Source organism: Esox lucius, chromosome 23, assembly GCF_011004845.1.
Source record: "Esox lucius isolate fEsoLuc1 chromosome 23, fEsoLuc1.pri, whole genome shotgun sequence".
NCBI lineage: Eukaryota > Metazoa > Chordata > Actinopteri > Esociformes > Esocidae > Esox > Esox lucius.
In genome coordinates, this window is record NC_047591.1 from 21204187 (window position 1) to 21218866 (window position 14680).

Genomic DNA, 14680 nt, shown 5'->3' on the forward strand with positions numbered 1-14680 from the left:
GCACACACACACACACACACACACACTCATACAGAAATTGAAAAGCATTCATTCACATGCATGCATGAACACACAGAGGAAGATTTACGGGCAGTTTGTTTGAAGCGAAGGACATCTCAGGCTCAGCTTGACAAAATGCGCTTGAATCCATATTGATTTACCTGTTATCTTATGCCAGTGTTTCCTGCTGATGTGGCTGCTTCGGACTCTCCCATGTCACCCTGGTACATTACATCATAACAGCAGCTTTACTCTAAATCATTTTATAGACCTCTACTCACTTCTGTCTAGTGGACGCAGGGGATATTCAGTATCAGGAATACCAAGAGAAATATCAAATGGACTTACTGTCAGTGCATTCCCATCTTGTCCTCATAATTCTCCTTCCCAGTACTGAATTGAAACTGTGTGCTTGTACTTTGGACGAAACACAATTTGTTCCTTGGACATGATGGTTGGGGGGGGGGTGGGGCTTCTGCTGAGTTTTTGCACACCCCACAAAAATGTATTCTAACACTAAGTAAATCTAATAGGTTGTCTCCTTGCAGCCCTGCTAAAAATCAGTTTCGATCCGCAGTTGTCTTTGAGTGGTTGTGGGTCATGTTTGCTGGACCTGAACAAGTGTTTAGTCTTTATTTTCCTAAGTCCTATGCAGGTTGCTGTCAATCTAGCCATGAAAACCTTTAACCTCCTAAGATCTGAGCTTTGATAATGTATGCATTTTTCATTTCTCTTGGCTATTTGGGATTAGTAGGACCTGATAACTATAATATCTACGCATTGGCGCAGACCACTGTCCTCTAATAAAGACAATAGGTTTAAGTTAAGCAGAATGAAGTGCATGGTGCAGGAAGACTAAAACAGTGTCCTCATATGTGGATACAGGCTCTCCGGAGGTTAACGGAGACTTCCTTTCCATCTCACAAGGTTGACTGAGGAAATGCAGTTGAATTGTCTGTCATATTTTTCTGACCGTGGCGTAATATTTCAAAAGCAAAGCTACATGCCTGCCTTTGACTGTGTGGCCACACTAAACCAAACACCCATAAATATCCAGAGTAAGATGGACTGATGACAGGAAACTGTAACTCACAAACAAGAAGATACTAACAGAATTTGTCAAATCTGAAGGAATCGATTTGCGCTTTCCATTGTACACCTTTTCTTAAACAATTTGCTGAAGTCTCCCCTGATAACCCCCCCTTAGGGTCGTCAGACAGAAGGAGACGTATTCCGTTCCGGATCCCACACAGCCTGGTATTTCTACCGGACAAGCGGGAGTTGTGCGTGGCCGACCGGGAGAATGGACGCATCCAGTGCTTCGTCGGCGAATCTGGCGAATACGTCAAAGAGATCAAGAAGCCGGAGTTTGGAGGGGAAGTGTTTGCCATCTCCTATTCTCCTGTACAAGGTGCGTCTGTTGTGGGCATTGAAATCGAGCAGGAAACATTCTGTAATCCCCGGTAGTTATCGGTATCTCTACAGTTATGGGTGGAGAATAGAAAGAAGAACATCGTGGTTATATCTGTGGTTTAATATCAATAGAACAAAGGGCGACATCTATGTTTATCATCCAAGGCCTGTGTCATATTCACATTTCCCTCAAAGACAAATCTCTATGCTGGAGAGCCGGACAGTGCAGAGCCTGTGGTGGTGACAGTCCCCATGGGAGACCAGGGTTCAAACTCCTTGTCCAACCTCCCTACTCTACTTCCCCTTGTTTTTCCTGCCATCGGAATAACGCGTCAATTGTAACATACGTATACATTTTAATCACAATCCACTCTTTGTTGGTGGCAGAGTGTAAAGGAAAATGAACAGGCAACATCTTCGGGACATTATCTAGTCACATCCCCCTATTAAAACCCACTTCATGTCCTCTGCAACGCGGTGAGGTTGTCCTCGAGCTAGCTAATTACACCAGTGCTCTTTGAAGTAAATGCCTTGGTGAGGCCGACTTTCATGTTGTATTGTGGTGCCTCATGTGCTTTACATGCAAGTCTTTTGTACACAAATCAATATTTATCTGCCTGCTCCTTAAACCTTGTGTGTGTGTCTCCAGGTGGTGTGATTTATGCCGTGAACGGTGAATCTGCATTCGGGCACTCAGCCCCTGTCAAAGGCTTTGTAATCAATTATTCAACCAAGGAGATCCTGGATGCCTTCGGCCCTGAAAACAAACAGGTTGGTTACAGGTGGAGGGTTGGGCTTTGTTTTATGATCTGCTCCGCTGCAAATACAGCTAACCAAACCAAAGTGTCTAGCCTACTGAAACCCAAACGACCTGACGCACAGCTGAATCAAACACGCTAACCAAACCAAAGTGTCTAGCCTACTGAAACCCAAACGATCTGACGCACAGCTGAATCAAACACGCCAACTAAACCAAAGTGTCTAGCCTACTGAAACCCAAACGATCTGACGCACAGCTGAATCAAACACGCTAACTAAACCAAAGTGTCTAGCCTACTGAAACCCAAACGACCTGACGCACAGCTGAATCAAACACAGCTAACCAAAGCGCCAAGCCACAGCGGATCAGACAGTATTAAAGGGAAGCTATGTGATCATCTTCCTGAAATCCATTTTCATCTGAAAAGTCCAAAAGAATGCTGTGTGTGTCTAGAAGAGTGAAATCGGTGTCAGCCCCACTGAAACCCAAACGACCTGATGAATCTCGTTTTGATTGGTATTGTGATAGCTGGGGAAAGGTCTAAGAGGGTGTGAGAACACTTAGATTACAACAACCGCTACTGGAGATTGGCAGTTTGACTTGGGTATATCTTGTGACTAGGCCTGTGAACGTGCTCATTCAGTTACTGTGCAACCATATGGGGATTCTGATTGGCTTTTTTATACAGTGCTATCATATATTCAAGGTCCTGTTTTACCATCTGATCTGTGGGGATTTGGCCTGGATTAAATGGGCAGAAATAGAATGAATAGAACAGACAAATCCCTGACTTGAATGGAGACTTCCTTCCTATGTCTTTTATTTCTAAGCATTAAATCCTATCCAAAATGGACTTTCTGACTTTCTGTCTAAAGTAGTTTTGTACAGTTATGTGCAATTAGAACATGTTTAAATCAGCCTTACAGCAGCCTGTATTTCTGTTCATGTTTTCTTAAGTTTTTTTCCTGGTATTTAGCTTTTAACAAACACATCCACTTCATAGCTAGTGTCTGTCAGTCGTACTGTAGACTTTGCTGTGGTCCCTAGCCTAGTGTCTCGTTAACTAGTATCGGGATAACAACCCCTGAGAAATACAATAAAGCCTTCAGTAACTAGGTTAACAAGGTCAGTCATTAACTTGTCTGCTACGTTGTTCTGTGTTAATGGAGTACGATAACCTGGCCAACTGAAGGAGCCCTCGGGACACAAGACGTGGAGAGATTTCTGTACCCGCCATTGCCAACTTGTTGTTGTTGTGTCATGTGATGTCGGGTAACATCACACATCAGTCATGGATTGGAAATATCCTAATCATGGCTAGTAAGCTCAGGGGCAAGCCAAGAAAATGGCCTAAGTATTGATCTCAGTTGATGGATGGTACATTACGTGTGTAGAACAGTCAATGAATCCCCCCCCCCCCCGCTGTACCTCAAATTAGATTTCACTGATGAGCTGATAAAGAAGGTCTTGCTGAATGTAGTGTAATTGTATGATTCATTTATTTGCATTGTGTGTAATGTTAGTTTATTTCATTGATATTTCTTTAGATTATTTATGTGGTTTTGCGGTCTGTTGTCTTGTCCCTTGCGATTGTAGGCCTTTTGGCCAGGTCGTCATTGAAAATGAGAATTGCTTCTCAACCAATTTACCTGGTTAAAATTAAGGTAAAATAAATACACGCAATGTAACTTTGTCTTTACAAAGCTGTGGTCTTAATTTGTATCAACTGATTGTTGGATCTTTAGTTCGCTGTACTTTCTTCTGTGACTGCTGGAGTCACTTAATGCAATTGGCTTGTCTCTTCTTTCCGGAGAGTTTGCTGTTTTTCCTCTCCTGTCAGCCAGCCTGGTCCACGTCTTCCTGATTCAGTGCAAATAAGATGTCGGCTGGGTATTTAACTAAGACGGTATTAGAACAGAGATCGGCTTTTCTGATCGGTTGGGCTTGTTTTCTTTGTGCCAAGGTGATCGGGGCTTTGCCGACTACCATCAGTCCATCTACAAGAATGACTTCAGTGAAAAACTTCAAAATAAGTTCTTACCTCTGGATCACATTACGTTTACCCGGGTAGAACTGAGTTTAAACTCCTAGACTCAAGACTTGAGCGTCCAGTGTTGCATAATCTAGACGATATTACATCAATCAATTCAGGGTAATTGTTTTTCAAGGGCTTTCGCTGACTACAGTATTTCTGCCCTTTGTTTCCAGAGGTTTGGAATGCCTCACGACATCGTGGTCACAGAGGATGGGCATGTCTTTGTTGGCGATGCAGCCTCCGACTCTGTACTGAAGTTCTCCTCTGACAGTAAGTTTACTTAAACAACTTTCTTTACAGATTATTCGGGAGGTCTCATTAAGAAAATTTAATTAGATTAACCTTTCAGCTATGAAATTAGTTGTGGTTGTTAAGGGACTTAAGGTATGAGTGAGTAAACCAATTTGTTTTGGGAAAAGCAATGGCCGCTATTGGAGTGCTATTGGAAAATAGTTATGCAACGTTAGCTAACACTTCATTAGGGTTCATTTAGGGTTGACGTATACAGTATAATATATCAGGATCCACATTCATACATATTCATGAACCTCAAGACAGTGTTAATGGATAATTGTGAATAATTGTGGTATCCTTGTATTGTGTCATTTGCATTTCATCCTCATTCCCAAACACGTTCACATTTGTCCATACTACTATAGAAGCATTTTTTCTGAAAACTTCACTAATCTTGTCATGTTTGCTGTAACCTCACAGAGACATGTCTTTTATGGTTGTAAAAGAATATTCTGCAGCTTGTGGCAAATCAGTGAGTGATCTCTGGGGAAAAAGATAAAAATTATCTGCTAACGCTCAAGTCGTTGTGCCGCAATCTTATGTAATGTTTCTGATATAATGGGACTATAAATTCCCTGATGTACTTAACACAAATGGGTTTTTCGACTCCTTGGAACATTACTGTTCAAAACGACTGAACATACTGAGAATCTTGGGTCTGCCATTCATGTGTTGGGCCAAATCACCTTGTTCAGTTCTGTCTCCAACAAAATTCACCATGCATAGAAAAAAGAAATGCATTTACATAAAAATGCAAATGAACTGAACCCAAGTGAAAACCAATTACAACCACATTCAAAGCAATGTACGTCGCACATTTACAGTACAATGTAAAACGCTCGCTTTTGTTTTGGCAAAAAATTGGGTTTCGGTGAAAGACTGTGTTTTGGTGAAAGAACTCGGCACCGTTCACAATCTGACAGTCTTACATAATAACACCCATGACAATGCAGCTCAGCATCACACTGTGAGCCTTTATAATCCTTCCAATTGGATTGAAATTGCTAGATTCCTTATAACGTACGTAAGATTGCCTGATCGTACGTCTTCACTGTCTTTAAATATGATTGAAATGGTCCAAATGCTTTATTTCATACTTTTTTTTAAAGCCTGTTGACTGATTTGCTCTGACACCACTGACTCACATTATTCTTTCCAGAAGCTGAACACCGCTCTGTTAAAAAAGATGGAATTGAAGTACAAGAAATTCAGGGTAAGTGCTTTTTCTAGATGTTTGTTGGATGTCCGAATTGGCTTTTACCAAAGATTTATGTACAGTATATTTAATTGTTTTTACACTGTGAGTGGATTTTTTTTTAATTACCTAAACAGCAGAAATGCAGGTACAAAACAAAAACAATATGAAATGCTTGATTACACATGTTTGCAGTACTTAAAGCTCTTCCATTGGCGAGTGGATATTTGTTTCACTTTAGTCACTGGCTTAGCTTTAAGTCAATTTGGCTTTGCTATACGTTGTTTAAACGCCGGCTCCAGCCTATATAAGATCCTATTACGAGTTGATTACAGAGCTAAGGGCTTATGTTCTCCTGAGACTTGGGGTTTTTCCTACTCAAGGTTTGCATTGCTTAATTTCATTTTGAGGAAATGGAGCAGTGTGTGGATTCTGCATGTTTGAAACTAGCAAGTGTAATTCCTCCCTTTGCAATACACTCTTCTGAAATCTCAAGCCTATTGAGGATGTATATGTTCCTTAATTAGAAGTACTTATTTGGAGTTAGGAGTATATACAAAAAGTGTATTATATTGACGTTGCAGACCAAAGAGATTGACATCTAAATTCAGAAAGCCATAATTTCACCATAAGTTAACAGTATTTCTCAGTCCCTCAGTCTTTAGTAAAACCAGTAAATCTAATAAATGAAGGAGTGCCTGACATCACATACATGTTAAACAACAGAGCAATTAGCCTGTCAAGATCACAGATCAGAATACATTTATTATGCTTCGCTAGCAATTCGCCCTGCGTTAAGTTAACGAAATGATCAAAAACAATGAAATATTGTGACTCTTCCGTTCTACCCCACGAACACCCGTGAGTAGACACGCCCATTCACGTTCGAACCCCGCCCCCTTCCTGTCTCAGAAACGGAGACGATTGTCCAGACGCGCATGAAACCCGTGCACAAGATCGAGGTTGCGGTGGCGCAGGCGCACATCCCTGTGGCGACCCTGCCGAAAGACGTCAAGCCCGTCCAGGACCAGCCCCGGCGCCCGCCGGAGGACGGCACGGAGAAGGCTAAGACCCAGGCCGAGCCCGGCGCTCAGGGCGTGTCACCGGCAGTGATAACCATCCTGCTGCTCATCCCCTTGGTGGTGGTCATCTCCATAGGGGTCTTCATCCGCTACAGGAAGAGCAGGATTTACGGAGGTATGGGATTGGTCGAGGCAGGGCCGCATCCATAGAAGTAGAACCCACAGAAAGGGCTTGGGCACCATCCAACCCCAACCCCCGGGCTTGTTGGTTTGAATGGAGGGGCCTGTCTAGTTGACTGTATTTCTATGGCCGGTAGGCTTGATATTAGGGAGAGATTCTGGATGCTTCTGCCTGGACCTGGAGTGTATAGAGTGAGATGGTACAGTACAGAATAAAAACCTTCCTTAGTGATGAACGTTTTTATTGATTCATCACGCACAAAAATGAACTGTGACAAAGTAACGAAGGGAATGTCAAAATGTGTGAAATGCTTCATCGGAAACAAAACAGGAGAAAAAAACGTTCAAATCAAAGAATTCTTGTTGATATTCAGCTCTTTTTTCATGTTTGTTTCAGATGGATGCGAGGTAAAACTGCAACCAAACTCGTCTGGAGGAATCTTGGGGAAACTTAGAGGTATGTGAGAATTCAGTCTTATTGATTCATCCTGTAGTGGGATATAAACTCAAGGTCTTCCACAATACAGAAAGAGCTACTGGCTTGAGATTGTGTAATTATTTAATCTCTTATAGGATTAACAAACATGTGTGCTTGTTTGTTGTGACATTGACTATGTAAGATGAACAAGGGTCAACCAGTGACTAAATTATATAGCGCCAGCTTTATGCTTGTGAATTTTTTTTTTACTATATAAATACCGGTTGGTTATAAAATTCACAGCCTTTTGGACAGTTCGTCCTACGCAGGTATGAGCTAGTTGTGTGACAACACACTACGGTAGAGGTTTGCCTGTTGTCGTGCAGATTTGGTCACTAAGACTTCAAAGTAAGGTCTCCAAATTTCTGGTAAATGTTACAGCATTAAATCGTTTTCAATTCAGCAATGTTTTCTTACAGTCTAGGTCTCCATTAAGTTTTCTGTATGGCTTGCAGGGACATTTGGCTTATCTGGGAGAGGATGAGAAGGCCTACAGCTGCCTAGTGTGAATTATTAACAGTCTGAACCTGTGGCCACATGAGGCTGTCCTTGTGCCTGCATGTCTGTTTGTTTTGGAAACTTGTTTCAGACTTTTATTGTGTCACAACCAGAAAGGAACATACAGCTCTGGAAAAAATTAAGCGACCACTGCACCTTTTTCTTTCCTTTCCAAAAAAGGTTGAATAGGAAAGTTTTGAGTGAGGAAGAGAAGCGTTCAATTTGCAGTGGTCTCTTAATTTTAACCCTTCTGTTCCTCACTCAAAACCTTCATTTTCAACTTTTTTGGAAAGGAAAGAAAAAGGTGCAGTGGTCTCTTAATTTTTTCCGGAGCTGAATACATAGTACCAGTATATGTATAAAAGAAAATCTATTTTATTGGTTGGTTGCCTTAATGAAAACTCCCGGTCAGACACCAACCATGATTAGTCAGTTACCTCACCCTATAAAACCCCCGTTTCACATCTGCTGTTAGACTATTAGTATGGTCCCGAGGGATAGGTCGTTTTAATGTTCGAGTTGTGGTCTCTTGGACGTCCCCGCGGCGGAGCTCACACAGACAGACAGAAACCGGCATTACTCACTGGCTGCATTCGTGGCTGTGGTCGTTCTCTCCTACTGTCGGAAACGGCAGAGTTACTGTATGTTGTCAAGTGGAGTAACCTAACGTGCCTTTCCAGTTTCTCCTTTCAACAAGTTTAATGTGCGTCGTAACTGACGGCAGATTCATTCCCATTAAAATCGGTGCGCGGACATGGTTGTTGGTGTAATTCATTACAGTAACCTACAGGACCCTGCTAGATAAATGAGAAGTTAGAAATAGGTTTGCCAATATAGGCGATTGTCGATCGGACAGTTAATAACAATGTACTAATTTAAAGAATGTATAGGTAGGAATTTTAAATATAAACCATTGCCTGCATTGCACATTCCCGTTTTAAAATAACAGTTTAATTCATCTTTATCGTGACGATTTAGTCAGTTGTGATGGATTATATTCTGAATTGCCCGGCTGTACCTCTGACCTTTATACTTGGCCCACCCCCCTAGTCACATCGTTTTACCAAGCTTTTTATCCGCACAAATGTGTCTTCCTCTTGTCTGCTTTTGTGTGAATGAACTAAAGTAAAAATATGCAAGGCCTTTCAGAGACTCCGTTTCCATTCGTACATTGGAATGGCACACACCCGGCAGATGAAAAATTGCCCACGCACAGTATGACTCAAGGTTAAGCTATCTTTGGCTAAGTGCAAACGGGCAGCCATCCAAGATTTGGAAAATGCAGAGCAGAGAGACACGATCCGGACCAGGGAATATCCAGAGGGCAGGACGAGACAGTGCAGATACGACCAATAAATGTAATTTATAGTGCTTCATGGCCTGCAGCTCCCCCCGTCAACGTCAATGGACTCCGGGTGCATCTCTGTCACCCTGCTCACTCCCTAGTGCACTTCTTTAGACTTGAGCTTCGCGGGCTGGTTGGAAATAGGGCAACATTTCAGTGTGCAATTTGGGGCACAGCCGGTGATAAGCAGATGGGTCACTGACTGCATGACTGTAGCGGGTCGTGAGCAGTGATGATGTAGCCGTCGGAGTGGTGTCTAGACTCTAGAGAGGCTATCTAGACGCTGCGGTGGATCCATTGCTCTCACACACAGGCAGGTGGCGTCCTAACCATTGCCGTTGAGGTGCGGATATCTGTCTCGCCGTGAAACACGGTTAGCGCCGACACGGCACGGCACGGGGAAGCGCGCGGTCTTATTTAACCCCACGACTGGTCCGTCGGCGTGACGGTGATGAATGAAATACAAACTGCCTTATTATGAAGCGGCGATAACGCTGATCCCGTTTCAACGTCGGTTCTTGAATGCTGATGAGCCTTTGTGGCGGTATCTGATTGGAATCCTCCTAGCGAAGTGGTGCGGTGCCCTGTGCGAGAGAATAGATGGAACATGAGAGACATCCACGATAGCTCTCAGAGGCAGCTACACACACCTAGATAAAGCCTATTACTGGATTAAAAGCTCTTTGAGTGCAACGTTTGACTGTTGAACATGCTTTTGTAAAGAGGCAATTTGCAATTGAAACAAGAATAACTGGGCCATTCCAGGACATTGAACTTCATTTTTGAAAGTCATTGCTTAGTTGCGTTGACTCTGTGCTTGAGATTGTTGCTGTGTTAAAAGTGGAAATTCTTCTTTAACTTTAGCTTTCTAGCAGAGGTCATCAGTTCTTTTTTGTGCAAACTGGTTTCCGCCTTGTTTTTTAAGGGCAAATCAGCATAATCTCTGTTGGTGTCAGTGGACGGCAGATTACTTTTGCACATGTTCTGGATTGCGAACACCGATACAACCCCTAATACAAACCCCTGATACAAACCCCTGATACAAACCCCTGATTAAGGGTTTGCAGATTTATGCAACCAAGTTATTGACAGTTTTTTTTTTCTGAGAAATCATTAATCAGTTTTTCACTTCAGTGTCTTACTAACAAGATCTGATTAAAGGTGGGGAAACACTGCTGACCTGATTTCTCCTGATTTCAGCCAAACAAAGCAGCATTATTAATAAGGATGTGCATAGACCTTTTAAGTAAGCCCATGAAGAATGTATACTTTGCATTGTTTAAAACGGAATCGGTTAATACCGTATGTATAATTCTGAAATGTGTCAGAAACAGATGCAGGGTAGCAATCAGAATCATGTCCAGTGGGTTAAATATATTTTGGTGTTAATGTACATTTCTTTCAATGAACAAGCCTTTTGGTCCCGAAGCAGTTTCAAAAGTTCCCCCGAAACGGGAAAAGTCAGACACGTTTTCTTTTCGTTTTCCTTGACAGGCAAAGCAGCTGGCGGTCTGAACCTGGGCAACTTCTTTGCCACCCACAAAGGCTACACCCGGCAAGGTTTTGACCGCCTCAGCACCGAGGGCAGCGACCAGGAGAAAGATGACGAGAACGACACCGACTCGGAGAACGAGGAATATTCGGCTCCGCCTCCCCCCGTCTGCCCCTCTTCCTCCTCCTCCTAGGGCCACCAGTCCCCGGAGCCGTCCCGCCAAACGCCCTTGACACCCCCACAGTCAGGATGTACTTAAATTGTATGTGTAACTATGTTTGTGTTGGCTGCCGTTTGTTCTTATTTATTTGTGCGACAAACCTTCTCGAGACAGCGTGCGCGGCTGACACTCCCTTTATTTATGAGTTAACAGGTCCAGAGATTTTAGGCCAGGGGAGCACTGACAGGTTGAAGAGCGAAGCTTTTTAGAGTATACTTTTAATGGGAGAATGCAAAGGCTAGTTTTATTTTTATAATCACTTATGGACATTAATATCTTCCATTTACAGTACTCATTCAACCAGATTGCATTGTTTTAATATTATGTTTTCAGGTGTTTTTGGTCCAGAAACTTTTCTGTACATTTGTGCCTTTTTAATTATGTGTTTTGCCTTTCTGCAGCACCTAGATAATTTACACACGTGCCACATAATGGAAAGAGCTGCTGCTACTGTCACCTGTACTTTGATTTTAATTGTATCGCATTAAAGTGAAATGATAAAAAAATATTATCATGTATCTAAAAGCTGTATTTCCTAAATTTTAAAATCAGATGTGAGCTGTGTCTGATATTTATTGTGACATACTGAGGTTTTATTGCAAGAATACTATTTTCAGTAACAATGTTATTTGTGTAATAAAGTGTTTGCAAAGCATAACATTTTCATGTCATTTATTCAGGCAGCCTTTTTTGCAAACAGTTTTCCTCGACTGCACACACAGGTATTTCGGAACTGTTGGTAACTATGGCATAAATACAATGGAAAATGCCTAAATAATGGTTTAGAATGTGTGATACATCAACATGTTGATTTCATGAGAACTGGAGTAGTTTTAAATACCAGTTTATCATATTACTGCACACAATTGTACATTTCTTTATCGATATTGAATCAGGTACAATACACTGGAAGATATAGGCAACTTTACAATTCTCTTTTTCCCACAACATTTTGGACATACAGAGATGATCATATTCTCTGGTTATTCCTTCCTAATTTTACAGGCCCCTGCATACTCTGTAAAAGTGACCAGATTCTAACATTATGCTCATATCACAGGTATTTGATAATCCTGTTAAAATGTACAAATAATATTGTATAGTTCTACATTTCATTTCTTTACATTTTGTCGGATAAATGTGAGCAATGTACTTGTCGTCTCTGCGCTCACACATTGCAGTTAGGGAGTCAAAGCTTTGGTGGGGTGACCAAAATCTTCTGCTTAAAAATCGGATGCTGTTTTCACATGAAACAAAATTGCTTGCTATTGTAAAACCTTTTAGAGAAGATTTATTTGCTTAAATTGTGAGAACCACTAGCTTAGAGTGCCTAGCGACTGATTCATCCTTTTGGGAAACATTTCCAAATGAAATTTGAATAATGGAATTTAATTTACCTTAATTTTGAATTATACTTTCTGGTAGGGCTTTAGAGGTTATGATAAATGGTTGGAGGGACGCCTAGTGGTGAGTAATAGAATACATCACAGGGTCGTTGGTTGCCTCGATCTAAAGCTTCTTTCTCCTAATTCCTATGCTCTGTCTGCCTTGATATTACAGAACAGAACCGGTGGAAAGTTGAGGGTTAGGGAATTCCACCTGACCTGATACAGGACGCTGTGATGAGAATTAAACGTCTGTGATGGGTATGGAGGTAAACGTCCGACAAGAGTTTTAGACTAGTACCTGCTGTATTCTGAATTCCAGTCTTCACAACTATTGTCGCTTTTCCACTGCATGGTACCAGCTCGACTCGTCTCGCCTTTTCTGCTTTTCCACTGGCCAAACGTTGGGATAGTACCTGGTACCAGATAATTTTTTAAGTACCTGCTTCGTTGAGGTTCCAACCATCATGGTATCGTATTCACGCCTTGTCCCTCAGCAATTCGCAATAGGTTCTGGAGAGTTGGAAATTACAGGCAGCCCTCTTCCTAGGTAATTGGTAATCTCCGGGAAGATTTTGCCATCGGATCGACAAAATGCTAAATAAACCTTCAATATTTTTCATATTTCAAAGGTTTTATTAATGTAGCGTACAGGAATTTAAACCAAAAATATACTTTTTATTTTATTAAATTTAGTAAAAAAATGTTTTACATGTGAGCCCCCCGCAACCCTTAAACTCCATAAACTGTTAAGGTTCAGAGCACGACTACCTTTGTTTTAAGACAAATACAAGACAAAATGTAAAGCCAGCATCCACCCAGAGGTCTTTGCATTGAGAGCAGTTAGGGCTTAAGTTCCTGGTTCCAGGGCACAACGTCAACAGTCCTCCGACTGTAGACTGTTAGTAGGAACGTTTACGCTTTCAGTTACTAGCAGACAGACCGGGACTGACAGGTTCCTAGTTTTTTCAAGTTTTCCATGAGGTTTTGAATGGGAGGAAGAGTCTTAAACCGCCCCTTAATGACGACATACGAATGACGCTTTCTGGTTGCTAGTGTTTTGAGATATTCCGTTAGCTTTAGCTAGCGCGAGATGAAAACTGCAAGACAATTGGAATAAGGTAAATAAGCACTTGGTTGTTATCATGTTAGACAATGTTAGCTAGTCACGAACTTGTAACCTTCTCCTTTGCACACACAAACAGCAAGGTGGGGTGTATTGAAGAAGGTGGCAAGCTAGCTATGTTAGCTGGCATTAGCTACATAAGCTGTGCTGTAGGAGCTTCGTGTTGTCAGAACAGAATCCCAAGCAGAGGCATTACGAATAAGCAAGACTAACGTTAGTTAATATTACTTTGAAGACACACGGAGTCGACATACGGGTGTTTCACGTTGTATCAGGTAAGAGGCATCCCAAATAAAGTCATAATCAAGCTTGCTTTGCCTAGTTTAATGAGGAAGCACGTGTACGTTGATTTACTAAAATCGAAATTGGGCATTTTGGGAGGAAGTACTAGCTAGCCTTGTTAGGCATGAAACTAGCTAGCTTTGGAGGTGATGTTGTTGCGTCTGCCGGTAGTGGCAGTAGAACGATGAGTCATTCAATCACTTTTTTATGATAAAGCTTTTTTTAATGGTACTGTAATTGACCTATCAACGCAAAATTGACTGCTACTAGTTTAACCATCATCGTAGCTGGATGTTTACGACTAAATGTTAAGAGGTCTGTCAAACAACTTCGGTGTGATGATGTTGAACTTTCCAAGGTCCTTTTTTTTAAGTAAATGTTGATTGTATTTCCATGTCAACATGAAGATACAAATACAGACTTGTTTTTGTCACGTTACATTTTTTCGGAGCTGGCCAAGGTGTATGAAAACACATCAACAAAAAACACTCCCAAGATACTAAGTGCTGGTCATCTGCTGAACTGTTAATACATCTTCCCAGAACCCCCTTGCATACCGTCCAGGCTCTAGGAAGAAAAATCTACCAGTAACTACAATCCAAACCTTCTGCCCAAGTCCCTCCAACAATGGGACCATGTCCTTGAATTTTAAGGTTGCCCTTGTTTTTGTTTTGGCACAATCAGCTGTCAGTAGTGAGCTCAGGGTAGCAACCTGGCCCTGCTGTATTGCTGGTGCTGTTGACAGATGTCTCCACGGCAGATGCTCCGTCTCCGAGGGCGACGGAAGGTTCTAGAGCAAATTTCACCTTATTCACCACTTCTGGGCAGAGCCCTATCAGACCGCAGTAGACCAGCGTGCCAAATGGGACGCCAGTGTCGTCGTGACCAGTTTATTTGTCCCGTTGATTATCGACAAACTGGCTGCAGGCGTCAGTAGGTGTCTGGAAAGTTTTAC

At 41.9% G+C, this 14680-nt stretch overlaps 2 protein-coding genes across 22 annotated transcripts in view; both read left to right on the plus strand.

Annotated features, from left to right (window-relative positions):
• Positions 1-11587, plus strand: part of pam (peptidylglycine alpha-amidating monooxygenase) — a 68012-nt gene extending 56425 nt beyond the window's left edge. For all 3 annotated transcript variants that reach the window (XM_010887530.4, XM_013140261.3, XM_013140262.3), the window contains 7 exons: positions 1208-1411; positions 2063-2184; positions 4382-4478; positions 5662-5715; positions 6610-6894; positions 7297-7356; positions 10715-11587. In XM_010887530.4, coding sequence (XP_010885832.2) covers positions 1208-1411; positions 2063-2184; positions 4382-4478; positions 5662-5715; positions 6610-6894; positions 7297-7356; positions 10715-10905 — 1013 coding nt within the window. In that variant the 3' untranslated portion in view covers positions 10906-11587. The remainder of the gene's footprint in view (positions 1-1207; positions 1412-2062; positions 2185-4381; positions 4479-5661; positions 5716-6609; positions 6895-7296; positions 7357-10714) is intronic.
• A 1646-nt stretch (positions 11588-13233) lies between these two features.
• The window catches only part of ppip5k2 (diphosphoinositol pentakisphosphate kinase 2), a 37605-nt gene continuing 36158 nt past the window's right edge, over positions 13234-14680 (plus strand). For 12 of the 19 annotated variants that reach the window (XM_034290188.1, XM_034290191.1, XM_034290193.1 and 9 more), the window contains exon 1: positions 13318-13438. The gene's annotated coding sequence lies outside the window, so the exon portion shown is untranslated. Of the gene's footprint in view, positions 13439-13678; positions 13719-14680 lie in introns of all 19 variants that reach the window. The other 7 variants (XM_034290203.1, XM_034290204.1, XM_034290205.1 and 4 more) reach the window with 4 other exon arrangements.